We start from the raw sequence: 25,877 nt of genomic DNA on the forward strand, positions 1-25,877 counted from the left end.
CATTTGCAGTGCAGAGCTTGTGATGATCAGCTGCCTGATAATTATGACAAGAGATTCTGTGAGCATTGCTTTAAAGGAATTGTTCAGTGTAAAAATAAAAACTAATAGGCTGTGTAAAAATGTTTCTAATATAGTAAGTTAGGCAAAAATGTAATGTATAAAGCCTGGAGTGACTGGATGTCTAACATAATAGCCAGAACACTACTTCCTGCTTTTCAGCTCTCTTGGTTTACACTGACTGGTTACCCTGGTTACCAGGCAGTAACCAATCAGAGACTTGAGGGGGGGCCACATGGGTCATATCTGTTGCTTTTGAATCTGAGCTGAATGCTGAGGATCAATTGCAAACTCATTGAACAGAAATGTACCATGTGGCCCCCCCCTTCAAGTCGCTGACTAGCTCAGAGTTATAGGGGTATACTTATCATAGAGTGAAGTTAATAGTGAAGTTCCGCCACTAGAGTGAAATTCCGCCATTCTCCATTCATTTCTATGGGATTTTTATAGGCGTATTTATCAAAGGATGAACTTTCACCCATTGATAAATACGCCTTCCAAAATCCCATAGAAATGAATTGAGAGCTGCGGAATTTCACTCTAGTGGCGGAACTTCACTTTTTGCTGAAAAGCAGGAAGTAGTGTTCTGGCTATTATATTAGACATCCAGTCACTCCAGCTTTTATATATTACATTTTTGGCTAACTAACTATATTAGAAACATTTTTAATTTTGCACAGCCTATCTATTTACACAGTTTTTATTTTCACACTGAACTGTTCCTTTAAGTATTTGGCGGATAAGGAGAAGGGAAATTGTGTTCACCCAGAAACTTCAATTGCCTGGATTAAGGATGTTGTAAGATCCACCATGAAGGAGATGTTATCCCAGTCTCAGCATGTGACTAATTTAAAAAGCATCTCAAGTCTGGTGCATTCTTCCTTTTCCAGCACAGTTCAATTAGAAGAGTCAGATAATTATTCTGCAGTATCCTCAGAAGAAGAAGAAGCTATCTATCTGTTTCCACCTGACAGTACCTCTACATTAATTAGGAGGGTCAGAACCACCATGGAAGCATTGGAGTGGGAGGACCCTAAGACTTCCTCATCACAATTTATGGGGAAACCTACGACTTTTCCTGTTAATACTATTATGAAAGATCTTATGACCAGAGAGTGGAAGAGTCCGGAAAAAGGGCCCTCGATTACTAAACAACATAAATTACTTTTTCCCATTCAGGAAACAGAGGTGAGTGCCTGGGGGTTGCCTCCCAAGGTTGATGTGCCGGTGGCCAGATTATCCAAAAATACTTTAATTCCTGTAGACAGAGGATGGGTCTGGTCTTAAGAAAAGCTGAAGGTATCCTGAAGCATTGTTATTCCACAGCAGTAGCCCTGTGGAATTCCTATCTAAGATTGGGTCAGCAGTAGATTTTTTGTGTGATGCTACTATAGAGAGTATTAAGCTGTCTTCAAAGGCTATGGCACTCTCCACGGCAGCCAGAAGAGCTCTATGGCTTAGAACATGGTCGGCTGATGTTACATCTATATACGACCTTTGTTCCATGGGATTTGAACGTGGGTGGTTGTTCGGTTCAGAACTTGACAAGCTTATTGAATCCATTTCAGACTCTAAGGGAGGCAAACATCTTCCTCAAGAAACAGCTAGGAAACCGAGAAATCAATTTTTTCGTTCAAGGAGATATTCTCCTAAAAGAGAATCTAGCTTTCAGAGACCAAGAGGCAGAGCTATACAGAGTGCCTTTCGTCCATTCAGGAATACCCCCTCAGGGAAGAATGAAAGAGGAAGTGATGGACAATCAGCCCAGAGGAAGAAGAGTACCTTCTAACGCCAGGTTCTCCCTGCCGGTGGGAGGGAGACTAACCTATTTTCTTCCAGAATGGGAAGAAATAGTCATAGAACCATGGATACTGCAGCTCATTGCAGAAGGATATCGAATATAATTCAAATCCATACCTCCTTCAAGAGTGGTAATTACTACTTTAACAGATCTCAAAAAGCAGAAGGCATTAGAACAGGCCATCTCAGAATTCATTGCGGAAAGGGTTCTGGAACCTGTACCTACTTCAGAAATTGGTCTAGGAACCTACTCCTGAAGCCAGATGGGAAATTCCGAACCAAAATAGATCTAATGTTTGTCAACCAGTTTATTCACAAAAGGTCCTTTCGCATGGAGACCATCAGGTCAGTCATAAATATCTTAGATCAAGGGGACTATATGGCTTTGTTGGACTTAAAAGATGCTTACCTCCATCTGCCCCTGTTCAAAGCTCACAGGAAGTTTTTGCAAATTGCAATTTACATCGGAGGTGCTCTACACCATCAGTTTACAGTTCTGCCTTTTGGGATAAACACTGCTCCTAGAATATTTACGAAGATTGTAGCAGTTGTAGTGGCAGTATGACGGAAACAGGGAATTTCAGTGATTCCATACCTAGATGACTGATTGATTACGGTATTCTCAGAGTCTCTTCTAAAGAAGCACCTAGACAGAACTGTTCAGCTTCTACAAAGACTAGGCTGGTTGGTGAATTGGGAAAAGTAGGTGCTAACTCCAGCAAGATCCATTCAATTTCTGGGGTTTATCCTCAATACATCAGAGATGAAGTTTTTTTTCCCCCAGGAACAAGATAAATCTCATTCTAACAGAAGTTCAACAGATTACCATATTCTTCACAATACTTCTTCTCTTCAAGACCTAATGAAGGTTCTGGGGTTAATGACATCAGCGATAGATGCAGTACCTTGGGCCAGATTTCATATGAGACCGCTTCAAGGAGCCTCTCAGGAAGCTTCCTTTGGTAGGAAAGTTCTCCAGAAGGCGTTATAACTGGAACTCTCACGGTGGCTGCCATATGGGACGTAAGGGAATGAGTAAATTTTATACTTACCGAAATGTACTTTTCCCTTAGTCCCTTTGGCAGCAAAAGTTGTCCCACCCTAATAAAATTCTTGCATTCTGTGTGTGTACTTTTTTGATACACTGGTAAGGAGGGGGAGTTAACTCATAATTATAGGTGGGGTTAGTTAAATTGTGATTGGCCACTTGTCCTACCTAACAGGGAGGTAGATAAATCTCACGGTTGCTGCCGAAGGGACTAAGGGAAAAGTACATTTCGGCAAGTATAACATTTTTTTTTTTTTTATATATTCTTTATTTTTCGTTTTTAAAAGACAGAATACACACAATAAACAGCAAGACTGATATAGAAGAGTTACATGCATACATATCCAGAGAGTAGCATTCATGGACTATCGCACATTGCAAGGTAGTAATCGAAGTGCAGTCTTAGTCACATATACAATTTCCATAGCAATGAGTACAAAGAGTTTTAACCATATACCTCAAAGTAGAGTCATGTATGCACGCTATACATCAATAACAAGGGGAGGGGGGGGGGACACAGTTCCAATGCAAAACCATTAATTCCCCTCTCAGCAAACGAGGGGGAATACTAAACCCGAGTATGTAACATCCTATGAGTTGTCTCAAGGTCACCCTGAGCTGTCTTGGACATACAGGTAGAGGGACAGAGAAACAGAGTACGCAATTAACTGACCAGCATATTAGTATAATCAGGTGATTCTCTAAAGACGACCCACGCCGACCATGTGCGGACAAAATTGTCCTGTGTTTTGTTGGAATAAGAGAGCAATTCTTCATTGCGCATGATAGAATTAAGTTCCTTTATCCAGTCCCCTACGGGCGGGGTAACACTTTGTTTCCAATATCTGGGAATAACTGATCTTGCCGCCGTTAGGGCGAAAGCAACCAATGCCTTCCGCACAATAATGGTTTGTGGAGGAGGTATTGATAAAAGTGCCATCCCAGGGTCAATGGGGAGGTCCATAGCCATCACTTTAGATATACATTTTATTATAGCGACCCAATAGGTTCGAATCATAGGACACTCCCACCACATATGCAGCATATCCCCCATGTGTAAATTACACCTCCAGCATTTGTTAGAGGAGTTTGGGAACATCTTATGAAGGACCACCGGGCACCGATACCATCTGGACAGAATTTTATAATTCGTCTCTTGCGCTTTACAGGCTGTCGCCATCGTATGTGTTAGCTTAAAGCTTACGTCCCACTCTTTCTCGGTAATGTTGCGTTTGATATCAGCTGCCCATTTCGTAGTGTAACCAGGTAACTGTAACTGTTTCAGATTGCGAATGATATTGTAAATCTGCGAAATGGTATGTTGTGGTGGGGCCTTAGCTAGACATAGCTCATCAAATGGCGTTGTATCTGTTAATAACTTAACCTTTTCAGAGTGTGTTTGGAACCAATGTACTAACTGGTGATGCATAAATTGAAAGGAGAAAGAGTTCCCTGGTTCAGCAACAATAGCGTGAAGGGGGGCTATGCCATTAGAACTTCTGACTGAGGTAAATGTCAAAGTGTCACGCCCACGTTTATGTAAAAACCCCTTACTCAGAGTACCTGGAGGGAAACTAGGATTACCAATCAGCGGGGTCATAGGTCCTGGGTTACTTGAGATGGCAATTGATCTGGATAATTTATCCCACATAAAGAGTGTAAGTTGCGTAACTAGGGGGAGAAGTTGTCTATTAAGTCTGTCAGATACTTTCAGCCAAGGAAGCGCTGTTATGGGCTGCTTCATCTGGTTTTGCTCAAGCTTTACCCATAGTTTGCAAGTGGTGTGATAGAAGCAGTCCACTATACGCTGGCAATTGGCCGCCTGGCAATAAGTATGCAAATCTGGGAGCCCTAAGCCTCCTTTCCGTTTGTGGGTAAATAGAATAGACCGTTTCGATCTCGGCGATTTGTTGTCCCAAACAAATCGTATCAAAATAGTATTGACCTTCTGGATCATCCCTGGGGGCGGTGGATGAGGTATGGTCTGGAAGTAATATAAGTATTTTGGCAAAATAACCATTTTTATTGCGTTGATCCCTCCAAACCATGACAGGTGCAACAACCCCCAAGAACTGATATCTTGTTTCAATTGAGCTAACAATGTATTGTAATTCAATGTTGCCGTCTGGCTCAGATCTCTGGGGATTTGAATGCCTAGGTATTTAAGCGAATGAGACTGCCAGGAAAACGGAAAATTCTCCTGTATTCGCCTGGCTTCTCCCGGGGTCAGCGAAATATCTAAAGCTTCAGATTTTGTGACATTTACTTTAAAGTTACTAAACTTCCCAAAATTAACCAATTCCGCAAGTAAGGGCGGAGTGGATAGGAATGGAGATTTAAGAAATATTAAGAGGTCATCTGCGAATGCGGCAGTCTTGACCTCCTGGCCCGCAATCGTGGGCCCCAATATCAGCTGATTCGATCTAATCGCTTGCAAAAGGTGTTCCATCGCCAAAATGTATAACAATGGAGATAAGGGACACCCCTGACGTGTCCCATTCGCTAAACTAAACGGTTCAGACAGGATCCCGTTAACTCTAATCCTAGCAGAGAGAACAGTATAAAGGGCCATTACTTTAGATATAAACCGCTCACCCCATCCCACTTGCAGCATTGCCGCTTTAAGGAAGGCCCAACTCACCCTATCGAAGGCCTTCTCCGCATCCAGTGACAATAAGAGCACCGGGGTTTTCCCCGTTTGAACAGTTTGTATAAGAGAGAAGACCTTCAAGGTATTATCTCTCGCCTCCTTCCCGGGCACAAAACTCACCTGATCTGGGTGTATCAAATCATTCAACAACGGCTTAATTCTGTTACCCAGCAGTTTTGCGTACAATTTGGTATCTACGTTCAACAACGAAATGGGTCTATAGCTGGTACAGTTCTTCGGGTCTTTGCCCGGTTTTAAAATTAAGGTGATGGTAGCCTCCAAGAATGCCGGGGAGGGAGGCGAGAGATCTGAGATAGAGTTATAAGCCGCTAGCATTGCCGGAGCCAAATTCCCTCCCAGGGATTTGTATATTCCCACTGAGAAACCATCAGGACCCGGGCTCTTTCCGCTCGGAGTTGTTGTAATGGCTGCCTTAAGTTCCTCTGCTGTAAAAGGCTGAGCTAATGCTTCCTGCAGGGACGGGTCGTGATTCGTTATGCGAGATGAGTTTTTGATATAATCCAACATTTGTGGGGAAATGTGTGATGCGGCGGGATTGGTAATATTGTATAGTGCCTGATAGTACTGCTTAAAGGTCTCAGCCACCTCCGAGGAGAGGTGAGTGGTCGAGCCATCTGGAGTGTTAATATGGGGAATGTAGGTGGCCAAATGTTTCCTCTTTAACTGTCTAGCCAGTAAACTCCCACATTTACTGCCAATCTCATAGAACCGACCCTTACACCGTTCAATAAATTTCTTATAGCGTTGTTGAGTAAGAGCTAACAATTCCTGACGAGCCTAATACCTGTAGGGACAGAGATTGTTTGTGGGATCGTTCCAAGGATTGAATTTTAAGAATTAACTCCCGCATAACTTTAGCCCTTTGTTGCTTAAGTCTCGCTCCGTGTTTAATCAACGAACCCCGCAACATACACTTCAGAGTTTCCCATTTAGTTAGACACGGGGTAAGGTCTTCTTTATGATCGGATTCGAAATTAGAAATTACCTCTCTTAATTCAGCAAGACAAGGGGCATCATCCAGTAAGGATTCATTAAGTCGCCAAGACCAAGCACGTATGGGAAGGTCAGGGACATTCAGATCTAAATGGACCGGGTGGTGATCGGAACAAGTCAGAGCCCCGATTTCTGTGTTTCTTACCCAATCCAGGACATGATGGGAGATGAAAAGGTAGTCAATCCGACTATATTGGTTATGCGGAATAGAATAATGGGTATAATCCTTAACGGTCGGGTGGGCAAGTATAAAATTTACTCAATAGTTTATATAAAGAACCTGCTGGGTAGCCAGGGGGCAGCCTTTCAAGCACAGGATACATAGTAGATAAAGGATACGTTCTGAAGAATCCCATTGTATACTACAGAGCTTATCTGTTATCTGCAGTGTAACCTGTGCCTTTTCTCCTTTTTCAGTTTTGAATGGCTGCCCCCATGGCTACACAGCAGCTTGTTTATATAAACTATTTTAGAGCAAACACACCAGTTTTATCAGTGCAGCACGACAATACATTATATTTTCATTACTTTAAAATACTTTAATTTTTTGGTGTTACTCTTCCTTTAGTGGTACCTGCACCCAGGTAAGCTGTAGCATGTTTTTAGAGGGCTTCTCAATAAAGCTCTATACCACCACCAACAATGGAACCAATAATCTTCCTGAACTGGATGCAAACATACTGAGCACAAAGGCTGACAGCCTGCAATATACATTTTTGGTAGTCTTAAAGTCATTTATTAATGTAATGACTACTGAAAGCTGACTTCTGCTACAATGTTTTAGCAGTCTGAGCCAGCAGTGCAGAGACAGATATTGCTTGTGATAAAAAAAACAACTACATACACAAATAACTTTTAAACTTTTTAAGATTGAAAAAGTAGGCTAAGTATTTAAGGAAAGGTGGGCCAAAATATAATACATATAATAGGATGTTTCATCACGTAAAGTCTCATAACTGCTGGTTTTCAACTGATAATCCATTTACAAAATAGCAGACAAGGCATTTTTGTGCATTTATTTAGAGACAAGCAAGCCTGCACAAGACAAATGCTAAGCAATTTTGACTGCAGGACACCACTTAGAAAGATGGAAGTAGAAAAGTATTTACCGGGCAATGCAAAAGGTGCCCCACACAGCAGACGGTGTAGATAATACAGGTACGTGGGAAGGAAATGGGCAGCTTTGTTTTGCAGAAGTGTGTTCCAAGTAGCTCATTCATCCACTAGAACAATCTCACTTTTACCCTTTAGAGAAACGTCCCACTGATTGCACCCGTATGGTTACACTGGCTGCGGCAATAAAAGCCATTGCTTTGTTTCTTCCCATCAGTGAGCGTGGTGCAGATTGCCGTTAACATTCTCAGTCCTACATAAAATGGGACAGGAAACATACACCCACTTGCTTTTTAATGTCTGCAATATTGTATATTATCACTACATAACAACAATAAGAGCCAGACACAGCAAGAAAAAAAAGAAAAAAAACACACCCAACTATGATCAAAAAATTTCAATTCTTACCATTTCACATAAACCTATTTCAGCTTTGATATAAGCTAAAGCTCCGTGGTCAGAAAATGACAAGATACAGGAAATTATTAAATAAAATATGTATAAAATATATAAATATAAAATGTCATTCCTGAAGCAGCAAGTATATATTTTTTCAATTTATAATATTGGTGTGTAGGCGCCATCTCAGGTCATTTTGCCTGGTCATTTGCTTTCAGAAAGAGCGAGCACTTTAGGATGGAACTACTTTCTGGCAGGCTGTTGTTTCTCCTACTCAATGTAACTGAATGTGTCTCAGTGGGACCTGGATTTTACTACTGAGTGCTGTTCTTAGATCTACCAGGCAGCTGTTATCTTGTGTTAGGGAGTTGCTATCTGGTTACCTTCCCATTGTTCTGTTGTTAGGCTGCTGGGGAGAGGAAATGGAGGGAGGTGATAGCACATGACTTTGGGCAGCTGGGAAACTAACAATATGTTTAGCCTGTGTCAGATCTCAAAATTAAATATAAAAAACTTTTGAGAAACTGATTTCAGTTCAGAATTCAGCTGGAGCAGCACTATTAACTGATGCATTTTGAAAAAAACATGTTTTCCCATGATCAGTATTCCTTTTAGGATTTGATTTCAGTTTGGAAAGACACTTTGATCTTGGAATCCTGCTGCAAAAGGCCAAAACCAATTTCCAAATCGAATACTGGATTCTGTTCATCCCTACATAAATTGATTGTATAATTACAGTACTTCTGCTGGTTTAGGTTTTAACCTACAGAGTTTATAAAAAGGTTTACAAACGCATGTTGAGCATTTAAAAACAAATATATTGCATTCTTATATGCATTTTTTAAAACGTAACCAAGTGTGTTTTTGTAAGTTTCTAACACAACTTTTAATTCTATTGTACTGTGAATGCATGTCAAGTGCAAGAAAATGCAGTATGGTGCGCCTAAAAAAACAACAATGAAACATGAATGCAATGACATACAACTTTGAATTCTCATGAGTACAAGCAGATAGAATAAATGGTATCAATTAGCTGATGTGTTCAGATGCGCTCAAACCTGTGTCTGAAATGCATGTCAAAAGCACAGAAGAGCCGTGTGTAAGAGCCCTACGTTCAAGGAGAAGGAAAGGCTAAAATTAAGTAAGCTTTATCAGAAAGGTCTATATAAATATACCAATAAACCCCCAATGTAATGCTGCTCTGCAGTGCCGGGCCAAGTCGGCCGGGAGCCCCAGGCAACCCAGCCGACTTTGTAGCCTCCCCACTGTTCTCGCCAACGATGCGAGACTGCGCATGTGCAAAAGACTCGAGGCAGCGTAAGTGCGCATGTGCGAAAGAGCCAAGGACCCGTGAGTGCGCATGCGTTGAAGAACGGGATCGCGCATGCGCACACTCACTATTCCGTACCGCTGCAGATTAAGGACACAGAAATGCTGCAGGTTAAGGGAACAAGGGTCCGAGCAGGGGATGGCGTCAGAAGAGGTACGTGCCTGGCGCCCCTCTGCCTTTGCGCCCTAGGCACGTGTCTCTTCTGCCTACCCCTAGTTCCGGCCCTGCTGCTCTGAGTCCTCTGTCAAAAGAAACACAGCATTTCTTTCCTTCTATTGTGTACACATGGGCTTCTGTATCAGACTTCCTGTTTTCATCTTTAACCTCGAGGGCTTGGGCTTGAGCATGCTCAGTTTGCTCTTCTCTCCCTCCTCCCCTCCTTGCTGTAATCTGAGCCCAGAGTTATGACTGAACAGAGAAATTCAGGCTTGATGTGATGTCACACCAAGCAAATATGGCAGCTGCTATCCTAAACAAACAGAGAGAGCTTTTAGGGCTGTTTACTCGGGTATGGTAAAGCATTCTACAGAATAAATAGTGTTATATCTTACACTATTCTGGCTAATCTATTGACAATACACTGCTTCGGTACCTTTCCTTCTCCTTTAAGCTGATGCAACCATGTACAATATATCATTTCTATAGCGGGTGAATAGCATTTTAGAAAACTAAACTACTAAAGCACTACCACTGCCGTGTGCCAATATGTGTGTATAACCAAACTGTACAATGCCATCAGGTTGGACAATGCATCCACTGACCCGTGGGTGTGACCACAGGCCAATAGGTTACATACTGAGTGTTACACACTAGTATTGTGGGGGTCGGCAAAAAAGTCAACACACATCCCCACCCACTTCTGACCCAAACCGTACCTGACCCACTGTACCAGTGTTACTGGACCATGCTGAAGGTTGAACTTTGATTTTATTACGATACAATATTCAATTCAAAAGGGGATGCAGCTAAAAGCACTGGCCTAGCCACACGCCAGCAATGAACCCAATAAAGGAAAAGAACGCCAATACCTTTGTTTGATGCAAATCGGGGTGTTCCCAAAATTTATTCCAAGGTGCTACACACACTCAGCCAAGGGTGATACTGAACATTTTGCCGCCCAAGGCGGCCTGCGTTCTGCCACGACACTAACATTTTCAGCGCCGGAGGTGGTTGGGGGCATCCACGTCGCTAGTGCACTAGAAGAGCCGAATTTCCAGGCTGAAAAAAAAGAAATTCGGCTCTTAGTTACCAAGAGTGGCATTTTTGCCACCCCTGGCAACCAGGGGGTGCTGCCGCCTGAGGCAAGTTTTTCAACTTGTCTCATTGGCAGAGCACCCCTGCACTCAACAAGGATCAAACGTTTCGGACCTTATGGCCCTTCCTCAGTGATGATTTGCAGCAAACAAAAGTATTATCATGTTAGTCAAGCAAAATGAACTTTAATTACACTGTATAAATTATTTGAATCTTGTTTCCATTAGTCTGTGAACTCAATTATAGCAAGCAAGCAGGAGCCATTTTGTGGACACTGTTATTAAGGCAAGCTTTGCATCATCTCAAAATCTTGTTTGTGCACCAGAATGGGGGACCTGATGTCCATACACAATTAAATGGTTGACAACTGGGGGAATGTGGGGAGAGGAGTGACAGCTAGGAAGTGCTAAATGGAAGTGAAAGTAATTGCTTGCCCTGCCTCTATGCCTAAGGCATAGAGGAGGGGCAGGCAATATTTGATTGACAGCTCAGATTTTTAAATGAGTTTGAACACTTTAATAAAAAAAGAATTTCGATTTCATGTTTAATTTGAAAAGGACTTTTATTATACAGCTTTTTATGTCTGGGTGACAGGTTCACTTTAAGTATGGTCTCCCATTTATGGTAATGAAAAAAAATAAGATAAGAAGGTAGTGACCACTCTCTTACTTGACAAAAGCCCCTTTAACCTGGCATTACTACGATCAGCCATAAAGGGTGCCCTTAAAGAGTTAAAAATTGCACTCCCCCTCTCCCACTGTGGCATAATTACAGGGGGGATTGGACTATGAGCAGTAACAGAACTAGTAGTTCCCAGTGACTCTGACTATGGGGTCTACTGTATGGCAGTCCCTCTCCCCAGCCTCTTCTGCTGGTTTCATTTTTGCCACCAGCCACAAACAAGCTGGACAAGAATGTGTGTGTTAGGAGACTGCATGCAGTGTTCACAGCCAGTATGAATTTATTATTCCACCACAACTAAATCACATACCTGCCAACATTTTGGAAACAGAAAGACGGACAAAAAGTTTTGCAGTGTGTATCGCGATTATTATTTTTGACCACACCCATTTTTGTGGTCACGCCCCCTAATTACCATGTTAATTTACAAAATTTGGCAGGTTATGATAGTTTGAATACATTTTTGTGGTTTTCATGTTATTACAGTTTTGCTAATGAAGATGAATTGCCCTTTAAATGAGAAGGAAACCCTGTAGGAAAAAACCCCATACCCCCCCAACGTAGACCAACCTCCCTCCTCCCCCCAGACTAACTGCTCCCCCAGGGAAATGCCCCATACTTTATACTTACCCTTCGTCGCAAATTCTGGCAGCGGACTTCACGGCATCCATCTTCCGGGTCCTCGTGAGCTGACCGGGAGATCAGCAATTTCCGTCAATTTCAGCGCATGCGCAGTTGTCGAAGACCGACAAAGTGCTCCAACTGTGCATGCACCGACATACCGATCTCCCAGTCAGCTTACCGAGGACCCGGAAGATGGATGCCGTGAAGTCTGCTGGCAGAATCTGCAACGAGAGGCAAGTATAAAGTATGGGGCATTTCCACGGGGGGGGGGGGAGGAGGGAGGGGGGTCTACATGGGGTGGGGGGTACAGGGTTTTTTTCTACAGGGTTTCCTTTAAGCTGCAAGTCAGTTTCCCCAAGAGACCTGCTTATCTTAAATTGTTACAAAAGTATCTATTCTGGGCTCTCTGCCAAAAGCCAATTAAGTTAGAAACTTTGCATCTTTTTCTGGCTGTACAGTGCAGAAGATCAAAGAGAAAGTCGGGACATTTCAGTAATAATCCGGGACTGTGGGTTGAGCTGTCAAAATCAGGACTGTCCCGTGAAAAACAGGACAGTTGGTAGGTAGGAAATCTTACAATCTGTGATTATGGAAAACTACATGCAAAACCTATTTCTTGCCTAATAAATGAAAATAATTCTAAGCAAATTTTCCATCATACATTAATTACACATTTTCAGTGGGGTTTACAGTTAGTAAATGTAACTGCTATTGAAAGCAGGATCTGTGTGGTTGATTATATTCTCTGCACTCTGTGCTATGACTCCTGAAACATTCTCACAAGCCAGCTGATTAAATATTAATAACAGATCTAGATATGTTGGGGTTTTTTTGGGTGGAGGGGCATAGTACAACTTTAAAGTAGATTCACCTTTATTTTTCCATTAATAATCATTACATCCTATGGGGCCAGATTGTTTTGTACATAGAGCATTTTATATAAGAGCGAACAACCATGATGGTTCCAGCGACAGTTTATCCACAGATGGTTACATGATTTTTTTACAAGAGCAACATATACCGTAGATATATATATATATATATATATATATATATATATATATATATATATATATATATATACTGTATATATATATATATATATATATATATATATATATATATATATATATATATATATATATATATATAAAATTGGATATTCTATAAAATTTTAATTGGGCATATAGAAGACTGCATTGAATCTTGTATGCATGAAATCATTAGATGCATTTATGAAGATGTTCTTACTCTGTTGTATTGTAACCCCATGTAGGCTAGACCTTGTCCAGCTAGGAAACAGGCAGAGCCAGTGTTGGACTGGCCCACCGGGATGCCAGGAAAACTCCAGGTGGGCCCAGGGGTCAGTGGGCCTCTTGCTTCTAAACATTTGGCCTATCTCATGGTCATTCTCTATTTCTTTATGAGAATAAATAGGCTTAATAATGGAAGAATATAGTATAGCGTGTAGAGAAAAGAGACAAGGAGAATAAAGAGGTTGAGTGAGGAGAGGAGGTATAGTAGTTTGGAAAGTGGGCCCTAAGCCTAAGGGTTTCTGGTGGGCCCCTGGCATCCCAGTCCAACACTGGGCAGAGCACTGGTTACATTTGATGCTCTCTCCACAGGATGGGCCTTTGCTACTTGAAAGGGTGAAAGTGAGATGTAGTTGATCTGCAACTCACTTATGCTGTGTGAATAAATAATTAATTTGAGGTCTACACATACTGTACATGTCAGGTAACATCACAGCAATTCAGAGCCAGGACCTTGTGACATCCTTGTGGAGATAGTGTACCAGAATGATAGATGCACCCTCAGGATCTCTGGACAGTGATCAGTATCCCCACTCATTGGAACAGGGAATACACTAAACCTAAATTCCTATTCAGCTTAGTGAGCCCTACACTAAAGGCCAGTCTGCCCAGAGCTGCCCTATCGCTATACCTCCTAGATGGAGCTAGGCTGCTCTTGCTATAAAATTCTGTCTGTCTCACTTTCCTAGAAAGTGCTCTTACAGAATCTACCCTGTCCTGAGAACACCTCATTCACCGGGGTCCTGTATACCTGACTTCACCACGGACCTCACAACCCTTGGGGTCTTTCCTTATAGGGGTCTAAGTCCCAGGCTCTCCAGCAACATCCACTCCCTCCTGAAGTGGAGGACAAAAGAGGAAGATCCACCGTCTGGCCAACACTATAATGAAGTATAACAGGAAGTGATCATCAGCCTCTGGGCCAATGATGCACATTACACATTATGCTAATTATCCAAACTGGATACATTCCATACTGCCCAGCAACTAGGGAATAAGGAAGTGTAGGGATTACTACATTACCTATACCCCAAGAATGGTATACTACCAGTAAATCATCTTAATTATGGGAAATATGTGAAACCAGTATTAATTACCAAATTATAGTTCAAAACAAACACTGGGAAACTATCAGTACAAAGAATCCTGAATGTTATTGAAAGTAAGCAAAGGAGAATTGGGTGATTTTACGGATACATAAACCCTTCAACACAATGAATATACAGTTGCTGTTCTCTGGTGAGCATTTTAGCAAATAATTTTTTTTCTACAGATTTCATGATATTAGTCGTTTTTAAAGGAGAAGGAAATCTACCGAAGACGTTTATTGCTATAAGCTATAAGACTATATTTATTCTGCAGAATGCTTTAGCATACCTTAGTAGAAGCTCTCTCTGTTTGTTTAGGCTAGCAGCTGCCATATTAGCTTGGTACGACATCACTTCTTGCTTGAGTCTCTTCCTGCTCACTCAGGGCTCAGATTACAGCTATAAGACTATATTTATTCTGCAGAATGCTTTACCATACCTGAGTAGAAGCTTTCTCTGTTTCAAACAGTAGATCCGTAAATGCTACCTGCTGCCATAGAATTCTATACCTGAAGTGAACTGAAAACCCCATACTTCATTCCTCCATCTGTCTGGGAATGCTGTAAACATGTCTTTCAGCAACAGCTGAAGTTAGACATCTCAGATAATAAGCACCTGTTGTACAAGTTGTGTGAGAGATGGGGCATATTTGTGTATATATAGCTCAATTCCTCTCTAAAAGAGGTATGTACTGTGCCTAAAGTGGGAGACACCAACCCTAAGGGCTCCTACTGACGAGTGGTTGTAGCTGTGCTCCCCTGCGTTCCGTTTTTCTGCGTTCAGCCGCAGGGGAGCGCAGGAATACACGCATTAGGTTTTTTCAATGGGGCTGTACTCACACAGGCGCGTGTCTCAACCTGCGTTCGGCGCCTACACGCGCCTGTGTGAGTACAGCCCCATTGAAAAAAACCTAATGCGTCTATTCCTGCGCTCCCCTGCGGCGCTGAACGCAGAAAAATGGAACGCAGGGGAGTGCAGCTACAACCGCTCATCTGTAAGAGCCCTAAGGCCTTCCTTAAAGGATAGCCTGTATGCATATGATAATATATCATATATTAGATGGGGGTTACATTAAGACAGTGTTAGTTAAAAATCAGCAGAAAATCCAGAATTTGCCCTGTGCCAAAATAAAATGGTTCCTTCCTTCACCTATGAACCAATGAGCTGGAATGTGAGTATATTCTGGTTACATAATAAATAGACTGGATGTATTTCTGCACAGAGTCAGCAGTGCAACCTGAGAAATTGCTGCTCTTGCTGCTTCTTAGATTTCGGCATGTCAGCCTTTAACCCCCAGTAAGATTTTTAAAGATTTTTCTGACACAGTAACATTGTGCTTAATTAATCATGGAGCAGGGACACTCCATCTGTTGCAAACGGACAACTCTCAAAGCTAGAGGGGGGTTCATTCTGGGAGCTGCAGTTCTTCTGAAGTGCCAAATATTAGTCATTGCTGAAACAGATAATATCATTTCAAAATGGCCCTAAAAAATATATGCAGTTCACATAATTGAAATATAATGTCCCTGCTGTTCCATGGTTTATATTGCCTTGCTAAAGCTTTTCTATGTTAATTAGTCCTAACAGAGGTTCAACAATTCTCTTGTTGTAAACAATGTGTTTTATCTCATATCACTGTAGTCTGAACCCTCCTTTATAAAGATAGGCAGAATCTCAACCGTAAAGTAGGACAGAACTGCTGTGTTTTGAAAGAAAAGAAGAATATCTTGCCAGTTGATGATGTCTCCATATCGATTGCACTTTTGTTTTAGGCACAAATACAGACTTTATTTTTCGACGGACACTACATATGAATTCAGATCCGGCTAATGCTTATAATCAGAATGTTGCAAATAAAATACCAATTGTATTTCCCATTTCGTTAAATAGACAAACCTGATTTAATGAGAAGTTGGGGTAATAGACGATTTCAAGCCACTGTGTGTAATTACCATGAATGAACAACAGACCTGGATGGCCCGACTCTTCTATTACAGGGGTTGGTCACCTTTAAATTAACTTTTAGTATGATGTAGAGAGTGATATTCTGAGACAATTTGCAATTGTTTTTTTATTATTTATGGTTTTTGAGTTATTTTTTGTAATTTTAGCAATCTGGTTGCTAGGGTCCAATTGACCATAGCAACCATGCATTGATTTGATGCAGAGACTGGAATATGAATAAGAGATGGCCTGAATAGAAAGAGGAGTAATAAAAAGTAGCAATAACAATACATTTGTAGCCTTACAGAGAATTGTTTTTTTAGATGGGGTCACTGACCCCCATTTGAAAGCTGTAAAGCAGGGATGCCCAGACTTTGTTACCCTGGGATCTACTCTTGATACCTGACCCCCATCAGGAGATCTACCTTGACAAAAAAAAGTGGGCCATCTACAGTATGGCCATACAATGGTTATAAAAAAGGTTAATTTAAAGGTGAGCAATCCCTTTTAAAATCAATGAGGATAGTGATGTAATCTTCATTATAAAACACTATCCATGGTAGTATCCACTGACTGCAACTGTTGCAAATCTTACCCTTTAGCTTTATGGCCACCTTAAAAGACCCACTTGTTGCCCAATCTCCATAACCATAATCTGCAAGTGCTAAACCACTGAGCATTCCAAGAAGCTGGTACAGGTCTGAACTGAGAAACAAAATAGGCCCTGCCATTTCAGGTAGAGGCCCACAAAAATGCCCAAAAAGCCCCCCACCAGCCCACTAAGGTGTGACTTTCTATGGCACCTCATAGCAGCCCCACAGATTGCCAGTCCAGGCCTGGCTGGCAACATTAGGCTATGAAAGCAGCAAAGGTACAATCATACCTAAAAAGGCAATAATTATACTCAGCTTACAAATTTTAGTGCCTGTGGAAATTATTATGAAGTAACAGACATGCTTTATTAAACGACATGGCTTTGGCATTTCACTTTTTTTTTTTAAATTTATTTAAAGGATGACAGACTCCCAACTTCCCATATATGCACAGAAGGTTGGCACATATCTTACCAGTCTCATATGTGCTGTAGGCCCCGGACTTCCCCTCCCCCACATCAACGCCCCTCACAACCCATTGGCACCTCACAACAGCCAGCAGCACCCCGGGCCCATCCACTGGAGGCCCTTTCATCCTGCTCCCACACTTGCACAGCATGGCAGCAGCTCGAGAGGAGTGAGAGGGGCGGAACCACAGTGGCAGATAGGATGGAGGAGAGGTCCTAGAGCCCGCTGGATGGATAGAGCCTTAAGGTGGCCATAGACGCACAGATAATATCATACGAAACAAATTTTCGTACGATATTTGGTGCGTGTATGGTGGGAAAAGAGCCAACTGATATCGGCAGAGGACTTGAATATCGGGCTAGACAGAAAATTTTGATCGGGTACCTTTGAAGGCCATTGTTAGTGCTGAATCGTCACATACAGGTAGAATTCTATTGTTTCTACCTGTATATCTGACAATTCAGCTCTACACGTGTGTATTGAAACGAACAATCTTTCTTGGAAAGATCTTTTCCAATAAAGATCGTAATTGTTAAGTCTATGACCTGCTTTAGTTACGTCACGGCTCTAGTCTTCAACGTCCCCTCCTCTCTGGTCGGTCACGGTCTACTGGGAACATTAACGGGATCTACTAGACCGCAATCGACGTCTTGGGCACCCCTGCTGTAAAGAGTCAGAAGAAGACGGCAAAGAATTTTAAAAAAATGAAGGCAAATTGAAAAGTTGATTAGAATTAGCCATTCTATACCATACTAAAAGTTAACCTTAAGGTGAACCCCCCCCCCTTTAACACATTAAACAGACTGAAAAGAATAGTCCAGCTATGTATTAGTACAGCAGGACAATTCATTTTCCAACCTAAAGGCCCCCATTCACGGGCCGATAAAAGCTGCCGACAGACCGAGTGTGGGGCCATCCGATGGGCTTTTCCGATCAATATCTGGCCGAAAGTCAGGCAGATCTCAATCGGGCAGGTTAACAAATCCCGTCGGATCGCGGCCACATCTGTGCGTGTATGTAGTCCCGCAATCTGCCAAACGAGCGGATCTCTACGTCTATGGCCACCTTTTGGGCTCTTACACATGGCTGTTTTTGCCTGCACTTTCTTCCATTCAGCCGCAGGGGAGCACAGGAGTAGACGCAGTCAATTATTTTAAAGGGGGCTGTACTCACACAGACGCATGTAAGTACCAAACGCAGGTTGGGACGCAGCATGTTGCATTTCACCTGCGTTCGGCGCATACATGTGTCTGTGTGAGTACAGCCCCCTTCAAAATAACTGACTGCGTCTACTCCTGCGCTCCCCTGCGGCTGAATGGAACAAAGCGTAAGGCAGGGGAGCGCAGGCAAAAACTCCCGTGTGTAAGAGCCCTAACTGTAGCACTGACAAATATGACAAATTTGTCAATCCTTCTCAAACACAATGTATCTGGCAACTGCAATCAATATGATTAATTGCATCCATTTGCTACCATTAAATATGCATCTGTCTACTCAATCACAACACGTGCCTTTTAACAGGTCAAACATAGTTATGTTTATAGAGTATTAAGATTACTCAAGACTGGACTGTAAACAAGGGTTAGGGAGAATGGATTTTTCACCCCAGATGTCATTCAAACTCATTTTATACTGATGGTCAAACAGAATCTGTAATGTCATCAGTTCTTGTATATAACTCAGGTAAGAAAAGGCAAAGTATAGCGCCACGTGTTCTATAATACAGATGTGGGGCAGGGCAGCCTGTCCTGAAAAGGGAACTATCGCGAAAATGAAAATTGAATATAACCTTCTGCACTCTAAATAAGAAACATCAATGAAGATAAACTTGATTATTTCAGAAAATAATCATTTTTAATCGATTATATTTAGAAAGTTTCTTATTTCAGTATGAGGAAGCTTATATTAAATCTTAATTTTCACAATATTTCCCTTTGAACTATGAATCCCAATAACCCGTGACAGCTTGAAATGTTAGGGTGGATGCTGGGAGTTGTAGTTTAGAAACACTGTGCCAATTACCATCATAGCAATAGGGCTAGCACAGTCTAACAAAAACTTACCCCATTTTGCCCAGATAGGGATCGCTTCTGACCTTTAGTGAATAACTATTAGAGGTGGCTTTCTTCTTGCACCATTAGCTCAGGGACCCGATTTTCCCTTGAACAGAATACTTCCCAGTGCTGATAGTCCTCTTCTGTCACTCAACTCCTCCGGGGAACATGAATAAATGGAGTGTCTGGCTTTTAAATCCAAAGCTGTTTCCAAAGAGTTAAAAAAAAAACTGGCCCCAAAATGGAAAGGTCTGTAAATCTCAATGTAATACAAAACACCAGAAGTATATCAAAATAAGTATATCCAACAAAAGACGTATGTCTATATGAGCCTGCTGCACCCAGCGTCTCGTAGTGTGGGGGAATACTAAGAAGCCAGCCCAATGCTTATTCCAACCATGTCCTTCTCCACAGTAATCTGCTTCCCACGCTGCTCTTCCCACACACACAGACATATATACAGTTTGCACTTGTGTGACCAGTAGCTGCAGACCTTCCAGTACTTCTTCCTGTGCTAGAATCAAGCCTCCTCCTCCTCCTCCTCTTGGGACCTCTCCACAGGCAGAATCCAGTACTAGATCATAAATAACATCATTAAGAAAAATTAAGGGATGAAGCTGACTGATAATCATTAAAGGGGTGGTTCATCTTTAAGTTAGTTTTTAGTATGTTATAGTTTAATTCATTCTAAGCAACTTTTCAACTGGTCTTCATTATTTATTTTCTATAGTTTTTTTTTATTATTTGCCTTTATTTTCAAACTCTTTCTAGCTTTTTAAATGGGGGTCACTGACCCCATCTAAAAAGCAAATGCTCTGTAAGACTACACATTTATTGTTATTGCCACTTCCTATTACTCCTCTTTCTATTCAGACCCTCTACTAGTCATATTCCTGTGTCTCACTTAAATCATTGCATGGTTGCTAGGGTAATTTGGACTCTAGCAACCAGATTGCTGAAACTGCAAACTGGAGAGCTGCTGGTTAAAAAGCTAGATAATTGAAAAATCAGAGATAATAAAAAATGAAAACCAATTGCAGATTGTCTCATAATATCACGCTCTACATCATACTTTTAGTTAATTTAAAGGTGAACAATCCCTTTAAAATATCCAGGCAAACTACAATACTCCAACCTGACAGTACATTTAACCTTGGGGGGGGGGGGTTATATATATATTAAAGCATTAGATTTCCAAGCGGTTAAATGTTAAACTGTTTTAGACTGGTTGGAAGTGAAAACAGTTTGTTAATCAGTTTGAGATGAGGCGGAATGGAGAAAAGCACTGCAGCATTGCTCAGATCACAAGGAATGACATAACAGCAGTGGAAAAGGAAATCTCACATCGGCATGAAAAAGGGTTAAAACCTGCAACTGATCAAATCTAAGAAAATGTTAGAAGCATTCTACAAATCTCAAATTTAATCCATTTTCAGCTTTACAATAAAACACACTGCTAGACCTTCTGGTAGGGGAAGGTGATGGGTTAAAGGTAAAAACTGCAACCCCCCTGCTACAACTCCCATGATCCCTAGACACCCTTTGTTGGGGGGGGTGATATCATTGAGCTCACAGTTCACCCCTCAGATAAGATGGAGGAGGTAGAACTGTCTCAAACCAAGCACAGACCTTGAACCTGCAACTCTGCAGCTGCTGCTGACTGATAATTTTCAATATCTCCAAAAGCTGGTGGGACCTTTACTTCTATATCAGCTGTAGAGACACTGAAGATTAACACAGCGTTGTTAACTACAAATCCCAGCATCCCTAGCTAGGCGTAATTAAGAGACAGCAGGAGAGCTGCAGGTTAAAGATCCCCTGCATTGCAACCCTTGTTGAGGATATACAGTACTTGCCTTAAGACTAGAGTGTTTGCCAAGTGCTTACACTGGCACTGAATGCTGCTGCGGGCGCTGCAGAGATGGCATGGTGCAAAACCCAGTAGCTATACAGAAGGAGTTTTAGTGGAAATACCCAGGGCTGGTTTAACCATTGCCAGTCTGCTGATGATCTGTCCTCAAAGGAAAATCTACACAACAGCTATCGCTCCATGTTATTCCGGCAGACTGCATGTTATTTCACACAGTCTCCAGTTCCACCACATGTCTATGACAGTCAGGACAAAAAGATACTGGTAGGACTCACCAATGTGGGGAGATCATATTTTGGATCCCCAATATAGAACTAAATAATATAGAAATATATGCATGCACTGTAGGATGCTATAAAGGCAGCTAAAACATAACCGATGTGCATTGATCATTTTGATACAAACCCCCAGTAATCCGGTTCTCCCCTTCCGCAGACCAACCCTCACCGGAGGGACGCAGTCGGCAACTTCAGCACCACGGAGAGCGCCGGCCCGATGACTCAGTGCTGAGCAGCAGTAGCAGTGGCGGGTGCAGCCTTTCCCCGGCCATCAGCAGCAGGACACAGGCAGCAGCAGCCATCCCTCAGCCAGACGCTCGGAACATCGCTCTGAAACGCGCACACAGTGACGCAAGAAGCAAGGGGAGGAGGAGGGGGCGCAGATGCACGCTATGCTAACCCCAGATTGCAAGGACAGCGCCGCCCTCAGCCACTGATCCGGGCCTGTCAGTGACATTCCCAGTGGGGATTGAGAACGAAAAGGGGAAGCGCAACAAAAGACAATTAAATAAATCAGAAGGCAGGCAGGTTACAATGTAGATGCTGCGGTAAGCTTCCCTGTCTCTTCTTCAGCAGCAGCAGCAGCAGCAGCAGGATTAAATAGGATAAATCCTCTGTGATCCCAACAGCTCACTGCCCCTTTGCATTGTTAAACACACTCCCTGGCACTAAAATAGCGATCCATTCATTCCGTTGGTTGATTGGAGCATCCTTCTTCCATAGTGTCCTTCATCTGCGCTAAACTGGCTGCTGACATGGGCATCATCTATGCAGAAGCAAAGGCATTGACACAAATCCTAGCCTACCTTAAAGTGAGAGAGAGGGGAGGAGCAAGCATAGGAATGGGGGAGTGAAAAAAGAGGCCGCAGTGAATCAGACAGAGGCATATGAGGCCTATTGTTCTCGGGCCTAGGGCCAGCACTGCCTGGGGAGGGGGGGCTGAGTGTATGGCAAGGCAAGGCATTCCCCCTCCCTCCCCTAGCAGGGGGGTGGACAGGTGTGAAGGGGTGGGGTTAGAGGGGGTTAAAAGGTGCAGTCAGGGCAAGAGTAGGCAGATAATATTTTGTTTTTTGTACTTTCAGGTACTGACTGTGGGATGGAGCTAAGACAGCCTAGAGGGACAGCAGGTTACCCAAAGAGATTCAGGGATGAATCAACATCCCAGCAGCGCTACAGAGGATGAAGCGGCTTTCAGCATGTTCCAAGCCCTGGTCTCAAGTCTGCTCACCGGACCCCACTACTTCCAGCCACCCATGCAGCCAGCCAGGATCTCGAGCCACCCACCAGCTAAGTCACCCGACCTCCCCCACCTTCGGGCCAGCAGATCCCTAACCCCAGCCCAGAGCTCCTCGTCACAAAGGCAGCCACAAGCAGAAGGACCGGAGGGAACTCTTCGGATCCAGACGCCATTTTGGAACCCTTGCGGGATCCAAGATGGCGGCCTAAACGTAGACCAGAGAGGATGCCGCCGCAAGGCTTTTCAAAGCTTTACTGGAGGAAGGGGCTTTCCCTGCTTGCCAGCCCAATTACAGCCCGGAACAAAGGGAAAAGAGGCATGGTGGCAGGATTAGGAGGCACTCGGGCAGCAGACATCACTCCAGGCACTGCTCTGAATTATTTGGCAGCACAGGCTTCGCAGTGGGATCACGGGAGCGCTCCCCCCGTGGGCATCAGTACGGTGAGTACAAGAGGCCCAGAGACAGGAGCCCCAGCAGGGGAGGCAGAGACCGCCATTCACCTGGCCACAGGGTATGCAGAAGGGGAGCAGCAAGGGAAAGCCCACCCCCACACCACTATAGGGCTAGTGCCAGCATCCCCCATAGTGCCAGCAGTATGCACTCTACACATGACTGCTCCCAGTTACATAGCCACCCCAGAAGCCCAAGACCATGCAGTGAAGCACATGTATACTGTTTATAATACTTTTACCACATACTGCAGCAATGCATGGGTTAATTATGAGAGAGTTTAGAGAGAAGCTGGAGGACAACAATTCTTCAAGTTATGGGCAGAAAGACATGGATATCTGGAAAGAATGGGTGGGTAGTGATAGGAGAGATACGCCAGCGGGCAACAAACAGGCCAACAGCAGAAAGGAGTGTTGGGGGTTTTAATGAGAAGAGTTGCGTTAAAGGGGCAAGTTGTAGGTTCAGGAATGTTTGTTCCTGCTGTGGTTGTAAGAATCTGGCAATTGACTGTGTAAATAAGGAGGTTGTAGCTACATGTAATTCCTTTCGGAACAATGCTGGGAAAGATTGAAAACCTGATACCCTGGTAAATATGTTTCCCAACAAACTGATAGCAAATTTTTTTGGAGGAATTTTTTACAGAAGGTTTTAGGATACCAGTTCAGAAGGTTGTAAAGGGAGCGAAGAATAAGAAGAACCTTAAATCAGCTTAAGACAACCCAGAAAAAATAAAAGGAAAAACTGGTGAGGATGAACGGGCCTTTTTAAGAACCCCTCCCCCCCCCATAGAAGGTTTGATCATATCCCCATGGTACCTAAGAAAAGATACAGGTAAATTCAGGCTGATACAGCATTTATCATACCCAGAAGGTAGTTCAGTAAATGATGGTATTGATAAGGAACAATGTTCGGTACAATTTCTGTCATTTGATCAGGCCCTGGATGTAGTGAAAGCCAAAGGGTTAAATGCAAAAATGGCTAAACTGGACATAGAGTCGGCTTTCCGGCTCCTCCCTTTAGACCAAGAACGTTTTAAATACACAGGTTCTTTTTTCTAAGGAGATTATTTTGTGGACAGGTGCCTTCCTATGGGTTGTGCAGTTTCATGTGCCTTCTTTGAGTGTTTCAGCTCATTTATACTAGGGATGCACCAAATCCAGGATTTGGTTCGGGATTCGGCCAGGATTCAGCCTTTTTCAACAGGATTCGGATTCGCCCGGCCGAACCGAATCGTAATTTGCATATGCAAGGGAGGGAAACCGCATGACTTTTTGTCACAAAACAAGGAAGTAAAAAATGTTTTTCCCTTCCCACCGGTATTCGGACTAATCTTTCGCAAAGGATTCGGGGGGTTCAGCCGAATCCAAAATAGTGGATTCGGTGCATCCCTAATTTGTACATCGGTGTTCGGAGAAAAAGTCAGGGCAAAGGTACATAGCCTATTACCTGGATGAATTTTTAGTAGTGGGTTCAAGTGGACCAACAGTCTAGAGTCTGCAAGGAATTGCTGAATGAACTAGAGGCACTGCTACATATTTACCGCAACTAAATGGGGTCAGGATATGGTCACAGCCAGTGTAAACCAACCAGGAATTAAGGCTATTTACAGAAACAGCAGGTAGTACAGGATTTGGATCCTATTTTTAAGATAGATGGTGCGCGCAGAAACGGCCAACAGACTGGCAGAGTAAAGGTGGCCATAGACTCCAAAATCCGCTAGTTTGGCGACATCGCCAAACGAGCGGATCTTTCCCCGATATGCCACTAACGGCATTATCGGGAGTAATTCGAATGTTCGGCCGTATGGCCGAATGATCTAATTACGATGCGCCAAGCGGCTCCGACGGGCCGGTCGGGTAAAAATCCAACCTTCCCGATCGATATCGTGGCCAGATATCGATCGGGAAGACCCGTCGGAAGCCCCCATACACGGGCAGATAAGCTGTCAAATCGGTCCAAACGACCGATATCGGCAGCTTTATCTGCCCGTGTATGGCCACCTTAAGGGGCTAACAAAGAACCTGACTTTCCTGAAGCTGTTTCCTATTATAGCATCAGTGGAGATATGGGGTGAGGAGCTGAGGGATAAGGAAGTCGTTTTTTTTGGACAGATAACATGAGGGTAGTTCATGCAATCAATAATTTATCCGCATTGTCTGGTACAGTCATTACTTTGCTTAGAGGGCTAGTATTGAGATGTCTAGAGAACAATATCAATTTCCGAGCCACGCTTTTTCTCTGAGGCACCGCACACACAGAAGCAAGGAGACCCATTCCCAGAGCAACTGTGGCAGTTGGGGACCCAAGGGAACTGCAGCTCCTAAGGAATTAATTGGCCATAAAAACGTGGCAAGTATACCCAGGGCCGCCATTAGAAATCACGGGGCCCCGTACAACAAAATTTTTGGGGCCCCGCCCACACTGACGACCAAGCTCCACCCCATATCCCGCCCACTCCACATCGCAGTTAAAAGACCACACAGACATCAGCGCTAAAAAAGTAACCCCCCCACACAAGTTGTAAAAAGCTATTGATGGTCAGGACCCCAAAAAAAAATAAAATTTTTTTTTTTTTTTTTAAACCATTGGTGGCAGGGGCCCCCTTATAAGT

General features: G+C 43.0%; 1 protein-coding gene across 2 annotated transcripts in view; it reads right to left on the reverse strand.

Annotated features, from left to right (window-relative positions):
• Positions 1 to 22,273, reverse strand: part of homer1.L (homer scaffold protein 1 L homeolog) — a 68,017-nt gene extending 45,744 nt beyond the window's left edge. The window contains exons 1-2 of one of the 2 annotated variants that reach the window (XM_018249310.2): positions 21,706 to 22,273; positions 19,440 to 20,004 (exon numbers count right to left, since the gene is read on the reverse strand). In XM_018249310.2, coding sequence (XP_018104799.1) covers positions 19,440 to 19,444 — 5 coding nt within the window. In that variant the 5' untranslated portion in view covers positions 19,445 to 20,004; positions 21,706 to 22,273. 2 annotated transcript variants of the gene reach the window in all.
• Positions 22,274 to 25,877: the final 3,604 nt, after the last annotated feature.

This window comes from Xenopus laevis, chromosome 1L, assembly GCF_017654675.1.
Source record: "Xenopus laevis strain J_2021 chromosome 1L, Xenopus_laevis_v10.1, whole genome shotgun sequence".
NCBI lineage: Eukaryota > Metazoa > Chordata > Amphibia > Anura > Pipidae > Xenopus > Xenopus laevis.